This window comes from Haemaphysalis longicornis, unplaced genomic scaffold, assembly GCF_048455015.1.
Source record: "Haemaphysalis longicornis isolate Haplotype H1 unplaced genomic scaffold, Haemaphysalis longicornis Haplotype H1 scaffold_30, whole genome shotgun sequence".
In the NCBI taxonomy this organism is placed as follows: Eukaryota; Metazoa; Arthropoda; class Arachnida; order Ixodida; family Ixodidae; genus Haemaphysalis; species Haemaphysalis longicornis.
Window position 1 is genome coordinate 42,176 of NW_027526336.1, and position 21,631 is coordinate 63,806.

Sequence of the window (21,631 nt, forward strand, 5' to 3'; positions counted from 1 at the left end):
CTTCCCAAGCGTTGTAGTCCCACACAAGGGCCGAGCGCCAGGCCGGGGAGTCGCTTGTACCTATTTTACCGGTAGGTGCCCGGCGCCACCAAGGAACACGAATTCACATGGTGCCTTCCACAGCCACGATGGACGCTCAACTCGCAACCGCCTGTGGCAGGACAAGCCGCCAGACTCTTTCACCCCCGGCAATGGCGCAACGCGGCATGATGGCCGGGGGCCCCGCCAGATGGACAAGGGTCAGGGGCCCCGCGATAGGGTAAAGGCAGCTTTCCAGACGTGAAATCCCCTTTCAAGGGTCCGCACTCGACCAGGGACGCCTGTACCCATTAAAGAAACCGGTGGGTGTCCGGCGGTACCAGGATTCGAACCCCGGACCTCCCGCATACGAGGCGAGTGCTGTACCTTTGAGCCATCGCTGCGGTTTAAAAGTTCCTGCGTTTTTGCAGCCGCCCCATTCCATAGGAGCGATTTCCCGTGCAAGCCGGGTGAACTTCCCAAGCGTCGTAGTCCCACACAAGGGCCGAGCGCCAGGCCGGGGAGTCGCTTGTACCTATTTTACCGGTAGGTGCCCGGCGCCACCAAGGAACACGAATTCACATGGTGCCTTCCACAGCCACGATGGACGCTCAACTCGCAACCGCCTGTGGCAGGACAAGCCGCCAGACTCTTTCACCCCCGGCAATGGCGCAACGCGGCATGATGGCCGGGGGCCCCGCCAGATGGACAAGGGTCAGGGGCCCCGCGATAGGGTAAAGGCAGCTTTCCAGACGTGAAATCCCCTTTCAAGGGTCCGCACTCGACCAGGGACGCCTGTACCCATTAAAGAAACCGGTGGGTGTCCGGCGGTACCAGGATTCGAACCCCGGACCTCCCGCATACGAGGCGAGTGCTGTACCTTTGAGCCATCGCTGCGGTCCAAAAGTTACGACCCCTTCCACCGTGGCATTTCCCGACAAAGTCGGGTAACTTTCCAAGCACTAGATCCCCTGGGCAGGGGGTGCTTGTACCAATTTTTACTGGTTGGTGCCCAGCGGTACCGAAGTACCTCCCACATTCTCGTACCCCATGGTACAAACCGACGTGGTGGAACGGTTTCCAGTACACTGGATCCCCCGTACGGGGGGCGCCTGTCCCCATTTTTATTCTGGTGGGTGACCAGCGGCTCCAGAGGAACCTACCACGTCTGCCGCAGTGGTAGTGCGTGTCCAAGCCCTTCATCCCCCGCCGAGACAGGAGGCGCTTGTATCCTTTGAACTGGTGGGTGCCCAGAGGTCCCAGACCCCGCCCGAAGGGGTTCGAGGGACCTACCACATGGCCTCCCATGGCTGCTTGTGGTCAAGCTCCAAGCGTTTCTTCCACCGTCGAGACAAGCTACGGTCTGGGGACGCTTGTACCCTTTAAAGAAACCGGTGGGTATCCGGCGGCCCAGGATTCGAACCTGGTACCTCCCGATTACGAGACGAGCGTTTTACCACTCGACCATCGCCGTCGGTTTTAAAAGTTACGACCCCTTCCACTGGGGCATTTCCCGACGAAGTCGGGTAACTTTCCAAGCACTAGATCCCCTGGGCAGGGGGTGCTTGTACCAATTTTTACTGGTTGGTGCCCAGCGGTACCGAAGTACCTCCCACATTCTCGTACCCCATGGTACAAACCGACGTGGTGGAACGGTTTACAGTACACTGGATCCCCCGTACGGGGGGCGCCTGTCCCCATTTTTATTCTGGTGGGTGACCAGCGGCTCCAGAGGAACCTACCACGTCTGCCGCAGTGGTAGTGCGTGTCCAAGCCCTTCATCCCCCGCCGAGAAAGGGGGCGCTTGTACCCTTTGAACTGGTGGGTGCCCAGAGGTCCCAGACCCCGCCCGAAGGGGTTCGAGGGACCTGCCACATGGCCTCCCATGGCTGCTTGTGGTCAAGCTCCAAGCGTTTCTTCCACCGTCGAGACAAGCTACGGTACGGGGACGCTTGTACCCTTTAAAGAAACCGGTGGGTATCCGGCGGCCCAGGATTCGAACCTGGTACCTCCCGATTACGAGACGAGCGTTTTACCACTCGACCATCGCCGTTTCTACCCACCGGTTTCTTTATTGGGTACAGGCGTCCCTGGTCGAGTGCGGACCCTTGAAAAGGGATTTCACGTCTGGAAAGCTGCCTTTACCCTATCGAGGGGCCCCTGACCCTTGTCCATCTGGCGGGGCCCCCGGCCATCATGCCGCGTTGCGCCATTGCCGGGGGTGAAAGAGTCTGGCGGCTTGTCCTGCCACAGGCGGTTGCGAGTTGAGCGTCCATCGTGGCTGTGGAAGGCACCATGTGAATTCGTGTTCCTTGGTGGCGCCGGGCACCTACCGGTAAAATAGGTACAAGCGACTCCCCGGCCTGGCGCTCGGCCCTTGTGTGGGACTACAACGCTTGGGAAGTTCACCCGGCTTGCACGGGAAATCGCCCCTATGGAATGGGGCGGCTGCAAAATCGCAGGAACTTTTTTTTTTTTCCGAGGGCCGGGCGTTTTGTGTAAGGTACAAGACCGGGCAATGCCTGAGTGTACATTTGTAATCCGACATCGGCGCTTCCTCCCTCTGTCGCCATAGCGGCAGCAGCGGCAGCAGCAGCGCCAGCCCGGCTCTGCGTGGCCTTGCGCTGCGCCTGCAGGTGCGGGGGAGGGTGGAAGTAGCGGCACTGCTGGTCCCGAGAGCAGCGGCCCTTGACGAAGTCTATGCACACGGTCACCGCCCCGTCCCCGGTGTCCACCGCCACGTGTTCGGGCGGGTGCCCAAAGCGGCACTCCGTCTCGGGGCGCTTGCAAGTGCCACGCTGGAACTCCCGGCACACCTCCAGTCTGTCAGTGCGTGCCACCTTTTGTGGGGACACAAGCGAAGCCTGCATAACGCTCAGAGGAGCCGTCACGGCATCTGCAGTCATCATCCCAGGCAGGACAGGACTAGGCGTCAAGTAATGTCCAAACGACGATGCGGTGGCCATTGTGGTGAGCGCTGGCATGTACGGGCTGGTGGCCACGGCTGCCGTGGGGAGCTGCCCCGGGAGCATGGCCAGCAGCGGCATCTGCTGCAGCAGCGCGTTCGTCAGGGCCAGGTGGTTGCGGCCATTGATCAGCAGCTGGTCCTTGAGGTGCTGCGGCGGGTGGAAGTACTTGCACGGTGGCTTCTCCCGGTTACAGCGGCCCTTGATGGAGTCGTAGCAGGCGATGACGCGTCCGTTCTGCACCTCGACGTTTGGCGGCGGGTGGGCGAACTTGCACTCGGCGTCCTGGCGCGAGCACTTGTTGCGCTGGTACTCGCGGCACACCTCGAGCTGTAGCCATCGCGAGTCCTTGGCCGACACCAGGCTGGGCGCGGCGGCCAGCACGAGCGACGACGAGGCGGCCGCCGGGTGCTGCACGGAGGCCACCACCGCGGTGCCCGCCGCCGTCGGGCTCGGGGGACTCGGCGGCGTCGCCACGCTGGCGGCTGAAGGCGCGACGGGGCCCAGGGCTGCTGCTGCTGCTTCCGCTTCCGGCGACCACCACGATCACGCCCAGCGAGCGACTATGGCCATGCACCCTCGGCGGGCGTCCTACTTCAGGCGCGCTGCGTGGTCATCCACGGCCCGCTAATCCGTCCCAAAGTCCGGGCACACGCGCACGCAGGCTCGCAACACACCACACTGGCGACGATCACACTCACTGCTACTGCTGCTGCTGCTGCTCTTGCAGGCGGGGTCCGTGCTGCGGTGCTACGCGGCGGCACAAGCGCAAGCTCGCTACTCGAGGCGGTGGACGTCGCGCGTCGACTGGTCTCGGACGGACGGAGTACGGAAAACGGACGGACGGACGGAAAAAAAAAACATACCTAAAACCTACCTACATACCTAAAACCTACCTACCTAGCTACCTACCCAGCTACCTACCCACCTTCCTACCAACCTTAAACCTACCTACCTACTTACACAAAACCTACCTTCCTACCTACTTAAAACCAACCTACCTAACTAAAACCTACCTACCTATCTACCTACGTAAAACCTACCTAACTACCCACGTACTTAAAACCTACCTACCTACCTACCTACCTACCTACCTACCTACCTACCTACCTGCCTAACTACCTACCTACCTACCTACTTTTCTACCCTCCTACCTTCCTACCTACCTACCTACCTACTACCTACTTACTTACCTTCCTACCTACATTAAACCTACCTACCTACCTAAAACATACCTAGCTACCTACCAAGCTACCTATATACCTACCTACCTACCTAAAACATAACTACCTACCTATCTACCTAAAACCTACCTACCTACCTACCTACCCAAACCCTACCTACTTACCTACCTACCTTCCTACCTTCCTAAAATCTAACTACCTTCCTAAATCCGACCTACCTACCTACAAACCTAAAACTACCTAACTTCTTAAAACCTACCTACTTAAAACCTATCTACCTACCTACCCACCAAAAACCTACCTACCTACCTAAAACCTACCTACCTGCCTACCTAAAACCTATCTACCTACCTACCCAAAACCTACCTTGCTACCTACCTACCTAAAACCTACCTACCTACCTACCTACCAAAAACCTACCTACCTAGTTACCTACCCAGCTACCTACCTACCTGCCTAACTAATTAAAACCTGCCAAGCTACCTACTTACCTTAAACCCACCGATCTACCTAAAACCTACCTAGCCACTGACCTACCTACCTAAAACCTACCTACCTACCTACCTACTTAAACCTACCAAGCTACCTACCTACCTACCTACCTACCTAAAACATACCCACCTACCTACCTACCTACCTACCTCTCCTAAACCTACCTACCTACCAACCCAAAACCTACCTACCTACCTACCTAAGAGCTACCTAGCTACCCACCAAGCTAGCTACCTATCTACCTACCTACCCAAAACCTACCTACCTACCAACCTACCTAAAACCTACCTACCTCCCTACCTACCTACCTACCTACCTACCTAAAACCTACCTACCTTAAACCTACCTACCTACCTAAAACCTACCTACCTACCTACCTACCTATCAAAACCTACCCAAAACCTACCTACCTATCTACCTACCTACCGAAAACCTACCTTCCTAGCTACCTACCAGGCTACCTACCTACCTAACTACCTACCTTAAACCTACCTATATACCTCCCAAGCTACCTACCTACCTACCTATCTACCTACCTAGAACCTACCTACCTACCTATCTACCTAAAACCTACCTACCTACCTACATACCTACCCAAAACCTACCTACTGACCTACCTACCTACCTACTAGCCTACCTACCTACCTATCTAAAATCTACCTACCTGCCTAAAACCTACCAACCTACCTACCAACCTACCTTCCTACCTAAAACCTACCTACCTTCCTAAAACCCACCTACCTAAAACCTATCAACCTACCTAACTCAAACCTTCCTACCTACCCTAAACCTACCTACCTACCTACCCAAAAACCCAAAACCTACCTACCTACCTACATACCCACCCTCCCACCCATCCACCCACCTACCTACCCTCCCACCCATCACCCACCTACCTACCTACCTACCTACCTAAAACCTACCTAGCCACCTACCTACGTACCTAAAACCTGTATACCTAGCTACCTACCAAGCTACCAACCCACCTAAAACCTACCAAGCTACCTACCTTCCTACCTACCTACCCAAAACCTACCTACATACCTACCTACCTAAAACCTACCTACCTACCTACTTAAAACCTACCTACCTACCTACCTAAAACCTGCATGCCTAGCTGCCTACCATGCTACCTACCTACCTACCAAACCTATCTAAAACCTTTCTAGCTACCAACCAAGCTACCTACCTACCTACCTATCTTGGTAAAGGCTACCTACGTACTTAAAACTTACCTACATACCTAAAACCTACCTAACTAGCTACCTACTAAGCTGTCTACCCACCTACCTACCTAAAACCTACCTAGTTACCTACCAAGCTACCTACCTACCTACCTACCTACCTAAAACCTACCTACCTACCTACACAAAACCTACCTACCTACCTACCTACCTAAAACCTACCTACCTACCGACCTACCTAAAACCTACCTACCTACCTACACAAAACCTACCTACCTACCTACCTACATAAATCCTACCTACCTACCTACCTAAAACCTACCTACCTACATACAACCTACCTATCTACCTACATACCTACCTAACTACCAACCTACCTGTCTACCTTTCTAACTTCCTACCTTCCTACGTACCTACCTACCTACTACCTACCTACTTATCTACCTACCTACCTATATTAAACCTACCTACATACCTAAAACCTACCTAGCTACCTACCAAGCTACCTACGTACCTACCTACCTACCTACCTACCTAGCTACCGTAAACCTACCTACCTAGCTACTTACCAAGCTACTTACCTACCTAAAACCTACGTAGCTACATACCAAGCTACTTAAAACCTACCTACCTACCTAAAACCTACCTACATAGCTACCTACCAAGCTACCTACCTGCCTACTTAAAACCTACCAAGCTACCTACCTACCTACCTACATAAAACCTACCTACCTACCTACCGAAAACCTACCTACCTACCCAAAACCTACTTACCTACCTACCAACCTGCCTACCTAAAACCTACACACCTACCTACCTACCTACCCAAAACCTACCTATCTACCCACCCAAAAAGTACCTACCTACCTTTCTACCTATCTACCTACCCGAAATCTACTTACCTAACAACCTACCTACAACCTACGTACCTACCTAAAACCTACCTACCTTCACTCATACCTACCTAGCTACCTACCTACCTACACACCTAACTACCTACCTACCTACTGCCTGTCTGCCTGCTGCCCTGCCTTCCTGCCTACTGAGCTACCTACCTACCTAAAACCTATCTACCTAGCTACCTACTGAGCTACCTACCTACCTACCTAAGACCTACCTAGCTACCCACCAAGCTGCCTACCTACCTACCTACCTACCTTCCTACCTAAAACCTCCTACCTACCTAAAACCTAGCTATCCTACCTACCTAAAACCTACCTGCCTACATACATAAAACCTACCTACCTAAATCCTACCTACTTACCTACCTACCTACCTACCTAAGACCTGCCTAGCTACCCACCAAGCTACCTACCTACCTACATAACTTCCTAAAACCTACCTACCTACGTATTCAAAACCTACCTACATACTTACCTACCTACCTAAAACCTACCTACCTACCTACCTAAAACCTATTTAGCTACCTACCTACCTCCCCTAAACCTACCTACCTACGTACCTCAAACCTTTCCTACCTACCTACCTATCTAAAACCTACCTAACTACCCACCAAAATAAAACCTATACATACCTACCTACCTACTGGCCTACCTACCTACCTATCTACCTACCTACCTAACTACCTAAATACCTACCTACCTACCTACCTACCTACCTACCTACCTAAAACCTACCTAGCTACCTACCAAGCTACCTACCTACCTACCTACCTCAAACCTACGTATCTACATACCTACCTATCTACATACCTCCCTACCTACCTACCTACCAAAAACTTACCTACCTACCTACCTACCTACACAAAACCTACCTACCTACCTAAAACCTACCTAAAACCTACCTGCCTACCTACCTACCTACCTACCTACCTACCTACCTAAAACCTACCTACCTACTTACCTACCTAAAACCTATCTACCTACCTTCCTACCTACCTCCCCTAAACCTACCTACCTACCTACACAAAACCTACCTACCTACCTACCTAAAACCTACCTACCTACCTACCTAAAACCTTTCCTACCTACCTACCTACCTACCTAAAACCTACCTAACTGGCCACCTACTTAAAACCTATCTACCTACCTACCTACCGGCCTACCTACCTAACTACCTACCTACCTACCTACCTACCTTACTATCTACCATCCTACCTTCCTACCTACCTACCTACCTACGTACCTACTACCTACCTACTTACCTACCTACCTACCTACATTAAACCTACCTACCTACCTAAACCTACCTACCTAAAACCTACTTAGCTACCTACCAAGCTACCTACCTACCTACCTACCTACCTAAAACTTACGTATCTACATACCAAGCTACCTACCTACCTACCAACCTACGTACTTAAAACTTACCTACCTACCTACCTACCTTAAACATACCTACCTGCCTACTTAAAACCTACCTACCTTCCTACCTACCCACAACCTACCTACTTACCTACCTACCTACCTACCTAAAACCCACCTACCTTTCTACCTACCTACCTACCGAAAACCTACCTACTTACCTAAAACCTACCCACATTCCTACCTAACTAAAACCTAACTACCTACCTAAAACCTGCATGCCTAGCTACCTACCATGCTACCTACCTACCTCCCTATCTTCCTAAAACGTACCTATGTACCTAAAACTTACCTTCATACATAAAACCTTCCTGCCTATCTACCTACCAAGCTACCTACCCACCTACCTACCTACACAAAACCTTCCTACCCACCTACCTAAAACCTCCCTACCTACCTACCTGAAACCTACCTACCTACCTACCTACATAAAACCCACCTACCTACCCACCTACTTAAAACCTACCTACATACCTACCTACCTACTACCTACCTACTTAGTTACCTACCTACCTACCTACATTAAACGTACCTACATTAAACCTACCTACCTACCTTAAACCTACCTACCTAAAACCTACCTATTTACCTACCTAACCAAAACCTACCTACCTACCTACCTAACTACCTACCTACCTACCTATCAACCTACCTATTTACCTACCTATATACCTACCTACCTACACTCATACCTACCTAGCTACCTACATACCTAACTACCTACCTACCTACATCCCTACCTACCTACCTGCCTGCCTGCTGCCCTGCCTGCCTGCCTGCCTACCTACCTACCTACCTACCTACCTACCTACCTAGGACCTACCTAGCTACCCACCTACCTAAAACCTACCTACCTACCCAAAACCTACCTACCTACCTACCTATCTAAAACCTACATGAAACCTACCTACCTACACACCTACTGACCTACCTACCTACCTACCTAAAACCTACCTACTTACCGACCTACATACCTACCTACCTACCAAAAACCTACCTACCTACCTATCTAAAACCTACATGCCCAGCTACCTACCGTGTTACCTACCTGCCTACCTTAAACCTACCTAGCTACCCACCAAGCTACCTACGTACCTACCTATCTTCCTAAAACCTACCTAAGTACCTAAAACTTACCTACCTACCTAAAAACTACCTATCTAGCTACCTAGCAAGCTGCCTACCCACCTACCTACCTAAAACCTACCTAGCTACCTACCAATCTACCTACCTACCTACCTACCTACCTAACCAAAACCTACCTACCTACCTACACAAAACCTACACTTAGCTTCCTACTTACCTACCTACCTACCGACTAACCTAAAACCTACCTACCTAGCTACCTACCAAAGTCCCTACCTACCTACCTAAAACCTACCTAGCTACCTACCAAGCTACCTACCTTCCTAAAACCTACCTACCTACCTACCTAAAACCTACCTACCTACCCAAAACCTACCTACTTACCTTCCTACCTACCTACCTACCGACCTAAAACATGCCTACCTGCCTAAAACCTACCTAACTACCTACCTACCTACCTACCTAAAACCTACCTACCTTCCTAAAACCTACCTACCTACCTAGCTACCTAAACCCCCCAACCTACCTATCTAACCACCCACCCACCCACCTACCTAGCGACCTACCTACCTACCTACCTAAAACCTACCTATCTACCTACCTACCTAAAACATTCATAACTATCTACCTACCAAGCTACCTACCTACCAAAGTCCCTACCTAACTACCCACCTACCTACCTAAAACCTACTTAGCTACCTACCTACTTAAAACCTACCTACGTACCTACCTGCCTAAAATCTACCTACCTACCTAAAACCTACCTACCTACCCAAAACCTACCTTCTTACCTTCCTACCTACCTAAAACCTACCTACCTAGTTACCTCCCATGCTAACTACCTACCTACCTACCTACCTACCTAAACCCAACATAGCTACCTACCAAGCTACCTACCAACCTACCTACCTAAAACCTACCAAGCTACCTACCTACCTACCTACCTTAAACCTACCTACCTAAACCTACCTATTTACCTACCTACCGAAAACCTACCTACCTACCTACCTACCTACCTATCAACCTACCTACCTACCTACCTACCTACCTAGACTCATACCTACCATAGCTACCTACCTACCTACATACCTAACTACGTACCTGCCTACATTACTACCAACCTACCTGCCTGCCTGCTGCCGTGCCTGCCCGCCTGCCTGCCTACCTACCTACCTACCTACCTACCTAGGACCTACCTAGCTACCCACCAAGCTACCTACCTCCCTAAAACCTACCAACCTACCTACCCAAAACCTACCTACCTACCTTATCTAAAACCTACCTGCAACCTACCTACGTACATACTTACCTAAAACCTTCCTACCTACCTAAAACATACCTACCACATAAAACTTACCTACCAACCTACCTACCTACCGATCTACCTACCTACCTTAAACTTACCTACCTACCTAATCAAATCCTACCTACTTACCTACCTACACTATCTACCTACCTATCTACCTACCGATCTACCTACCTACCTACCTGGCAAAAACCCACCTACTTTTCTACCTACCTACCAACCTAAAACTTACCTACCTACCTATCTAAACCTACCCACCTTCCTGCCTACCTAAAACCTACCTACCTACCTACCTATCTACCTACTTAAAACCTACCTACCCACCTAAAACCTACCTACCTAGCTTCCTACCAAGCTACCTACCTACCTACCTCCCCAAAACCTACCTACCTACCTACCTGACTACCTAAAAGCTACCAACCTACCTAAAACCTACCTATCTACCTGCCCAAAAAGTACCTACCTACCTATCTACCAACCTACCTACCCAAAACCTACCTACCTACCTACGTACCTACACTCATACCTACCTACCTACCTACCTACCTACCTACATACCTAACTACCTACCTACCTACATTACCACCTACCTACCTACCTACCTAAAACATACATACCTCCTAAAACTTACCTACCAACCTACCTTGCTACCGACCTACCTACCTACCTTCCTAAAACCTACCTACCTACCTACCCAAAACCTACCTACTTACCTACCTACATACCTATCTACCTGCCAAAAACCCACCTGCCTTTCTTCCTACCTACTAACCTAAAACCTACCTACCTAAGACCTACCTAGCGCTACCTACCTATCGAAAACCTACCTACCTACCTAAAACCTACCTACCTACCTACCCAAAATCTACCTACCTACCTACCTATCTAAAACCTACATGAAACCTACCTACCTTCCTACCTAAAACCTACCTACTTACCTAAAACATACCTACCACCTAAAACTTACCTACCAACCTACCTACCTACTGACCTACCTTCCTACCTACCTAAAACCTACCTACCTACCTAAAACCTACCTACCTACCTACCCAAAACCTACCTACTTACCTACCTACATACCTACCTACCTGCCAAAAACCTACCAACCTTTCTACCTACCTACCAACCTAAAACCTACCTACCTACCTATCAAAAAGCTACCCACCTTCCTACCAACCTAAACCCTACATGCCTAGCTAACAAACATGCTACCTACCTACCTACCTTAAACCTACCTAGCTACCCACGAAGCTACCTACCTACCTACCTACCTATCTTTCTAAAACCTACCTACGTACCTAAAACGTACCTACCTACCGAAAACCTATCTATCTAGTTACCAATCTACCTACCTACCTACCTACGTAAAACCTACGTACGTACATATCTGCCTAAAACATCCTATCTGCCTAAAACTTCCTAAAACATACCTACCTATGCAAAACCTACCTACCTACCCAAAACCTACCTACCTACCCACCGACCCACCTACCTACCTACCTACCTATCTACCTACCTACCTACCTACTTTAAACCTACATACCTAGCTACCTACCAAGCTACCTAGCAACTTAAAACCTACCAAGCTACCTATCTACCTACCTACCTACCTAAACCCTACCTACCTAGCTACCTACCAAGCTACCTACCTACCTACCTGCATAAAACCTACGTAGCTACCTAACCAAGTTACCTACCTACCTACCTACCTACCTACTTAAAACTTACCTACCTACCTACCTTCCTAAAACCTTCACACCTACCTACCCAAAACCTACCTACTTACCTACCTACCTAAAAACTACCTACCTGCCCTAAACCTACCTTCCTACCTACCTACCTACCTAAAACCTACCTACCTACCTAGGTTAAACCTGCCTACCTACCTAAAAGCTACCTACCTACCTACGTAAAACCTACCTACCTACCCAAAACCTACCTACCTACCTACGTAAAACCTACCTACCTACCTACCTAAAACCTACCTACCTACTTTAAACCTACCTACCTACCTACCAACCTAAACCCTACCTAGCTACCTACCTACCTACCTACCTAAAACCTACCTACCTAGCTGCCTACCAAGCTACCTAAATACCTACCTACTTAAAACCTACCAAGCTAACTAGCTTACTAGCTTACCAAGCTTACCCAAAACCTACCTACCTACCTACCTGCCTACCTACCTACCCAAAACCTACCTACCTACCCAAAACCTACCTACCTACCTAAAACCTACATACCTAAAACCTACCTATTTACCTACCTGCTCATAACCTAGCTACCTACCTACCTACCTACCTACCTACTGCCTGCCTGCCTGCTGCCCTGCCTTCCTGTCTACCTACCTACCTACCTAAAACCTATCTACCTAGCTACCTACTAAGCTACCCACCTACCTACCTAAATAACTACCTACCTACCTACCTAAGACCTACCTAGCTACTCACCAAGCTACCTACCTACCTACCTAAAACCTACCTACCAGCTACCCACCAAGCTACCTACCTACCTACCTAAAACCTCCCTAAAACCTACCTACCTACCTACCTACCCAAAACCTACCTACCTACCTACCTAAAACCTACCTACGTACCCACTTAGATGCCTACCTACCTTCCTATCTACCTACCTACCCACCTATACCCTACCTAGCTACCTACCAGGCATCCTACTTAGCTAAAAACTACCTACCTACCTACCTACCTACGTACCTTAAACCTACCTACCTACCTACACAAAACCTACCTACTTACATACCTACCTACCTACCTACCTAAAACCTACGTAGCTACCTAACCAAGCTACCTACCTATGTACCTTAAACCTACCTACCTACCTACACAAAACCTACCTACCTACCAACCTACCTACCTACCTAAAACCTATGTAGCTACCTAACCAAGCTACCTACCTACCTACCTACTTAAAACTTACCTACGTACGTACCTACCTAAAACCTACCTAACTACCCAACTACAACCTACCAACCTACCTACCCAAAACCCACCTACTTACCAACCTACCTACCTACCTACCTACAACCTACCTACCTCGCTACCTACCAAGCTACCTACCTAACTACCTACTTAAAACCTACCAAGCTTCCTACCAACCTACCTACCTACCTAATAAAAACCTACCTACCTACCGGCCTACCTAAAACCTACCTACCCAAAACCTACCTATCTACCTACCCAAACAAGTACCTACCTACCTTTCTACCTACGTACCTACACAAAACCTCCTTACCTAACTACCTATCTAAAACCTACCTACCCACCTACCTAAAACCTACCTACCTAGTTACCTACCAAGCTACCTACATACCTACCTCAAACCTACATAGCTACCTACCAAGCAACCTACTTACCTACCGAAAACATACCTATTTACCCACCTACCCGAAACCTACCTACCCTCCTACCTACCTACCTCCCTACCTACCTACCCGAAACCTACCTACTTAGCTACCCACCTCCCTACCTACCTACCTACCTACCTACCAACCGACCTACCTACGTACCTACATACCTACACTCATACCTACCTAGCAACCTACCTACCTACATACCTAACTGCCTACCCACCTACTGCCTGCCTGCCTGCCACCCTGCCTTCCTGCCTACCTACCTACCTATCTACCTAGCAACCCACTAGGCTACCAACCTACCTACCTTCCTACCTACCACCTACGTACCTACTTAAAACCTACCTACCTACCTTCCTACCGACCTACCTTCCTACCTACCTACCTAACTAAAACCTACCTACCTACCTACCTAAAACCTCCTACCTACCTAAAACCTACCTACCTACCTAAACATACCTACCACCTAAAACCTACCTACTAACCTACTCACCTACATAAAACCTACCTACCTATACACCTACCTAAAACCTATCTACCTACCTACCTACCTACCGACCTAAAACCTTCCTACCTACCAACACAAAACCTACCTACTTACCTACATACCTACCTACCTACCTAAAATCGACCTACCAGCCTAAAACCAGCCTACCTCCTACCTACTGCCTGCCTGACTGCCGCCCTGCCTTCCTGTCTACCTACCTACCTACCTACCTACCTACCTACCCAAAACCTATCTACCTACCTAACTACCTACCTAGCTACCCACCAAGCTACCTACCTACCTACCTAAAACCTACCTACCTACCCAATTAAAACCTACCAACCTACCTACCCTAAAACCTACCTACTTACCAACCTACCTACCTACATAAACCCTACCTACCTGCCCAAAACATACCGTCCTACCTTCCTCAATACTTAAAAATTACCTACCTACCTACCTACCTACCTACGTAAAACCTACCTTCGTACCTATCTGCCTAAAATCTACCTACCTACCTAAAACCTTCCTACCTACCTACCCAAAACCTACCAACTTACCTTCCTACCTACCTACCTACCTACCAACCTAAAACCTACCTACCTGCCTAAAACCTACCTAACTACCTACCTAAAACCTACCTAACTTCCTAAAACATACCTACCTATGCAAAACCTACCTACCTACCCAAAACCTACCTGCCTACCTACCTACCTAAATGCACCCACCTACCTACCTACCTACCTCTCTACCTAAAACCTACCTACCTACCTACCTCCCTACCTAAAACCTACCTATCTACCTACCTACCTACTTTAAACCTACATACCTAGCTACCTACTAAGCTACCTACCAACCTAAAACCTACCAAGCTACCTATCTACCTACCTACCTACCTAAAACCTACCTACCTTAAACCTACGTAGATACCTACCTAAGTTACCTACCTACCTACCTACCTACCTACCTACCTACCTACCAACCTAAAACCTACCTTCCTGCCTAAAACTTACCTAACTTCCTAAAACATACCTACCTACCCAAAACCTACCTACCTACCTACCTAAAACCACCCACCTACCTACCTACCCACCCAACCACCCACCTACCTACCTACCTACCTCCCTACCTAAAACCTACCTATCTACCTACCTACCTACCTACTTTAAACCTACATACTTAGCTACCTGCTAAGCTACCTACCAACCTAAAACCTACCAAGCTACCTATCTACCTACCTACCTACCTAAAACCTACCTACCAAGCTACCTACCTTCCTGCCTACCTAAAACCTACGTAGCTACCTACCTAAGTTACCTACCTACCTACCTACCTACCTACTTAAAACTTACCTACCTCCTACCTTCTTAAAACCTTCCTACCTACCTACCCAAAACCTACCTACCTACCTACCTACCTAAGACCTACCTACCTTAAACCTGCCTACCTACCTAACTAATTGAAACGTACCTACCTACGTAAAACCTACCTACCTACCTACGTAAAACCTACCTACCTACCTATCTACCTAAAACCTACCTACCTACTTTAAACCTACCTACCTACCTACCTACCTAAACCCTAACTAGCTACCTACCTACCGACCTAAAATCTACCTACCTAGCTGCCTACCAAGCTACATACCTACCTACCTACTTAAAACCTACCAAGCTAACTACCTACCTACCTACCTAAAACCTACCTACATACCCAAAACCTACCTACCTACCTACCTACCTACCTACCCAAAACCTACCTACCTACTTAAAACCTACCTACCTACCTACCTACGTACCCACCAGGATGCCTACCTACCTACCTAGCTACCTACCAAGCTACCTGCCGACCCACCTAAAACCTACCTAGCTACTTACCAGGCTACCTACTTAGCTAAAAACTACGTACCTACCTACCTACGTACCTTAAACCTACCTACACAAAACCTACCTACATACCTACCTACCTACCTACCTACCTACCTACCTAAAACCTATGTAGCTACCTAACCAAGCTACCTTCCTACCTACCTACCTAAAACTTACCTACCTACCTAAAACCTACCTAACTACCCAACTAAAACCTACAAACCTACCTACCCAAAACCTACCTACTTACCAACCTACCTACCTACCTAAAACCTACCTACCTGCCTAAAACATACCTTCCTACCTACCTACCTATCTAAAACCTACCTACCTGCCTAAAACCTACCTTCCTACTTACTTAGCTACCGAAAACCTACCTACCTACCTACTTTAAACCGACCTACCTACCTACCTACCTAAACCCTACCTAGCTACTTATCTACCTACCTAAAACCTACCTACCTCGCTGCCTACCAAGCTACCTACCTAACTACCTACTTAAAACCTACCAAGCTTCCTACCTACCTACCTACCCAAAACCTACCTATCTACCTACCCAAAAAAGTACCTACCTACCTTTCTACCTACCTACCTACACAAAACCTCCTTACCTAACTACCTATCTAAAACCTACCTACCTACCTACCTAAAACCTACCTACCAAGCTACCTACCTACCTACCTCAAACCTACATAGCTACCTACCAAGCTACCTACCTACCTACCTAAAACCTACCTACCTAAAACATACCTATTTACCTCCCTACCCAAAACCTACCTACCTACCTACCTACCTCCCTACCTACCTACCCGAAACCTACCTACCTACCTCCCTACCTACCTACCTACCTACAGTCATACCTACCGAGCAACCTACCTACCTACATACCTAACTACCTACCTACCTACTGCCTGCCTGCCTGCCACCCTGCCTTCCTGCCTACCAATCTACCTACTTATCTACCTAAAACCTATCTACCTAGCTACCTACTAGGCTACCCACCTACCTACCTTCCTACCTACCACCTACCTACCTACTTAAAACCTACCTACCTACCTTCCTACCGACCTACCTTCCTTCCTACCTACCTAACTAAACCTACCTACCTACCTAGCTACCTATCTAAAACCTCCAACCTACCTAAAACCTACCTACCCAAAACCTACCTACCTACCTACCTACCTACCTACCAACCTGCCTACCTACCTACCTACACTCATACCTAGCTAGCTACCTAACTACCTTCATACCTAACTACCTAATTACCTACCTGCCTACCTAACTGCCTGCCTGCCTGTCGACCTGCCTGCCTGCCTGCCTGCCTACCTCCCTACCTACTAAGCTACTTACCTACCTACCTACCCACCTAAGACCTACCTACCTACCCACCAAGATACCTACCTACCTACCTAACACCTACCTAATTCCTACCTACCTACCTACCTAAAACCTACCTACCTTCCCATCTACCTAAAACCTACATACCTACCTACCTGCTAAAAACCCACCGACCTTTCTACCTACCTACTAACCTAAAACCTACCTACCTACCTATCTAAAAGCTACCCACCTTCCTACCTACCTAAACCCTACATGCATAGCTACCTAACATGCTACCTACCTACCTACCTTAAACCTACCTAGCTACCCACGAAGCTACCTACCTACCTACCTATCTTCCTAAAACCTACCTACGTACCTAAAACGTACCTACCTACCAAAAACCTACCTATCTAGTTACCAATCTACCTACCAACCTACCTACGTAAAACCTACCTACGTACCTATCTGCCTAAAATCTACCTACCTACCTAAAACCTACCTACCTACCTCCCTAAAACCTACCTTCCTACCCAAAACCTACCAACTTACCTTCCTACCTACCTACCGACCTAAAACCTACCTACCTGCCTAAAACCTACCTAAATACCTACCTACCTACCTACCTAAAACCTACCTAACTTCCTAAAACATACTACCTATGCAAAACCTACCTACCTACCCAAAACCTACCTACCTACCTACCTACCTACCTAAAACATACCTACCTACCTACCTACCTACCTACCTAAAACCTACCTAATTACTTTAAACCTACCTACCTACCTATCAACCTAAACCCTACCTAGCTACCTACCTACCTAAAACCTACCTACCTAGCTGCCTACCAAGCTACCTAAATACGTACCTACTTAAAACCTACCAAGCTAACTAGCTTACTAGCTTACCAAGCTTACCCAAAACCTACCTACCTACCTACCTGCCTGCCTACCGAAAAAAGTACCTACCTACCTATCTACCAACCTACCTACCCTAAACCTACTTACCTAACTACCTACCTAAAACCTACCTACCTACCTACCCAAAACCTACCTACCTACCTAAAACCTACCTATTTACCTACCTACTCATAACCTAGCTACCCACCTACCTACTTACCTACCTACCTACCTACCTACCTACCTACTGCCTGCCTGCCTGCCGCCCTGCCTTCCTGTCTACCTACCTACCTACCTAAAACCTCCCTAAAACCTACCTACCTACCTACCTACCTACCTACCTACCCAAAACCTACCTACCTTCCTACCTACGTAGCTACCCACCTCATACCTACCTAGCTACCTACCAGGCTTCCTACTTAGCTAAAAACTACCTACCTACCACCTACCTAAACCCTACGTAGCTACCTAACCAAGCTACCTACCTAACTACCTACTTAAAACTTACCTACGTACCTACCTACCTAAAACCTACCTAACTACCCAACTAAAACATACCAACCTACCTACCCAAAACCTACCTACTTACCAACCTATCTACCTACCTAAAACCTACCTAACTACCTACTTAAAACATACCAAGCTTCCTACCTACCTACCTACCTAATACAAACCTACCTACCTACCTACCTACCTGCCTACCTAAAACCTACCTACCCAAAACCTACCTATCTACCTACCCAAAAAAGTATCTACCTACCTTTCTACCTACGTACCTACACAAAACCTCCTTACCTAACTACATATGAAAACCTACCTACCTACCTACCTACCTAAAACCTACCTACCCCGTTACCTACCAAGCTACCTACCTACCTACCTCAAACCTACATAGCTACCTACCAAGCTACCTACCTACCTACCTAAAACCTACCTACCTAAAACATACCTATTTATCTCCCTACCCGAAACATACCTACCTTCCTACCTACCTCCCTACCTGCCTACCCGAAACCCACCTACCGACCTACCTCCCTACCTACCTACCAACCGACCTACCTACCTACCTACCTACCTACCTACCTACCTACCTACACTCATACCTACCTAGCAACCTACCTACCTACATACATAACTACCTACCTACCTACTGCCTGCCTGCCTGCCACCCTGCCTTCCTGCCTACCAACCTACCTACCTATCTACCTAAAACCTATCTACCTAGCTACCTACTAGGCTACCCACCTACTTACCTTCCTACCTACCACGTACCTACCTAATTAAAACCTCCCTACCTCCCTTCCTACCGACCTACCTTCCTACCTACCTACCTAACTAAAACCTACCTACCTACCTACCTACCTACCTACCTACCTAAAACCTCCTACTTACCTTAAACCTACCTACTTACCTACCCAAAAGCTCTCTACTTACCTACCTACCTACCTACCTGCCTAAAACCTACCTACCTAGGTACCTACCAAGCTACCTACCCACCTACTTACCTACCTCAAACCTACCTAGCTACCTACCAAGCTACCTACCCACCTACCTAAAACCTACCTACCTAAAACCTACCTACCTACCTACCTACCTACCTACCTAAAACCCACCTACCTGCCAACCTACCTAAAACCTACCTACCCAAAACCTACCTACCTACCTACACTCAAACCTACCTAGCTACCTAACTACCTTCATACCTAACTACCTAACTACCTACCTGCCTACCTAAGTGCCTGCCTGCCTGCCGACCTGCCTGCCTGCCTGCCTACCTCCCTACCTACCTAAAGCCTACCTACCTAGCTACCTACCAAGCTACTTACCTACCTACCTACCCACCTAAGACCTACCTACCTACCCACCGAGCTACCTACCTACCTACCTAAAACCTACCTAAAACCTACCTACCTACCTAAAACCTACCTACCTTCCCATCTACCTAAAACCTACAAACCTACCTACCTACCTACCTAAAACCTGCCTACCTACCTACTTAAATCCTACCAACCTACCTACCCAAAACCTACCTAAAACCTACCTAGCTACCTACCAAGCTACCCACCTACCTACCTACCTTAAACCTACCTTCCTAAAACCTACCTATTTACCTACCTACCTACCCAAAACCTCCCTACCTACCTACCCAAAACCTACCTACCTACCTACCTAACAACCTACCTAAGTACTACTTACCTATCAACCTAACTACCTACCTACCTATCTACACTCATACCTCCCTAGCTACCTACCTAAAACCAACCTACCTAGCTACCCAGCAAGCTACCTACCTACCTAAAACCTACCTACCTACCAACCTAAAACCTACATACCTACCTAAACATACCTACCACCTAAAACCTACCTACCAACCTACCTAACCTACTTAAAACCTACATACCTATATACCTTCCTAAAACCTACCTACCTACCTACCTACCTACCTACCGACCTAAAACCTACCTACTTACCAACACAAAACCTGCCTACTTACTTTCATACCTACCTACCTAAAATCGACCTACCCGACTAAAACCAAGCTACCTACCTACCTACCTACCTACCTACATAAAACCTATCTACCCAGCTACCTACAAAGCTACCCACCTACCTACCTACCTACCTAAAACCTATCTTCCTAGCTACCTACCAAACTACCCACCTACCTACCTAACTACCTACCTACCTACCTAAGACCTACCTAGCTACCCACCAAGCTACCTACCTACCTACCTAAAACCTACCTACCTACCTACCTACCTAAAACCTCCCTAAAAACTACCTACCTACCCAAAACCTACCTACCTACTTACCTAAAACCTACCTACATACCTACCTACCTACGCACCTAGATGCCTACCTACCTACCTACCTACATGAAACCTACCTACCTACCTACTTTAAACCTACCTACCAACCTACCTACTTTAAACCTACCTACCAACCTACCTACCTACCTACCTAACCTACCTACCTAAAACCTACCTACCTAGCTACCTACCAAGCTACCTACCTACCCACCTAACACCTACCTAGCTACCTACCAGGCTACCTACTTAGCTAAAAACTACCTACCTACCTACCTACGTACCTTAAACCTACCTACCTACCTACACAAAACATACCTACA

At 48.3% G+C, this 21,631-nt stretch overlaps 1 protein-coding gene across 1 annotated transcript; it reads right to left on the reverse strand.

Annotated features, from left to right (window-relative positions):
• Positions 1 to 2,450: 2,450 nt before the first annotated feature.
• Positions 2,451 to 3,527, reverse strand: LOC144177741 (muscleblind-like protein 1; the record flags this gene model as incomplete). Its single annotated transcript, XM_077705321.1, has 1 exon — positions 2,451 to 3,527. A coding segment is annotated over one exon (1,077 nt), but the record flags the coding sequence as incomplete, so codon positions are not given.
• Between the last annotated feature and the right edge of the window lie 18,104 nt (positions 3,528 to 21,631).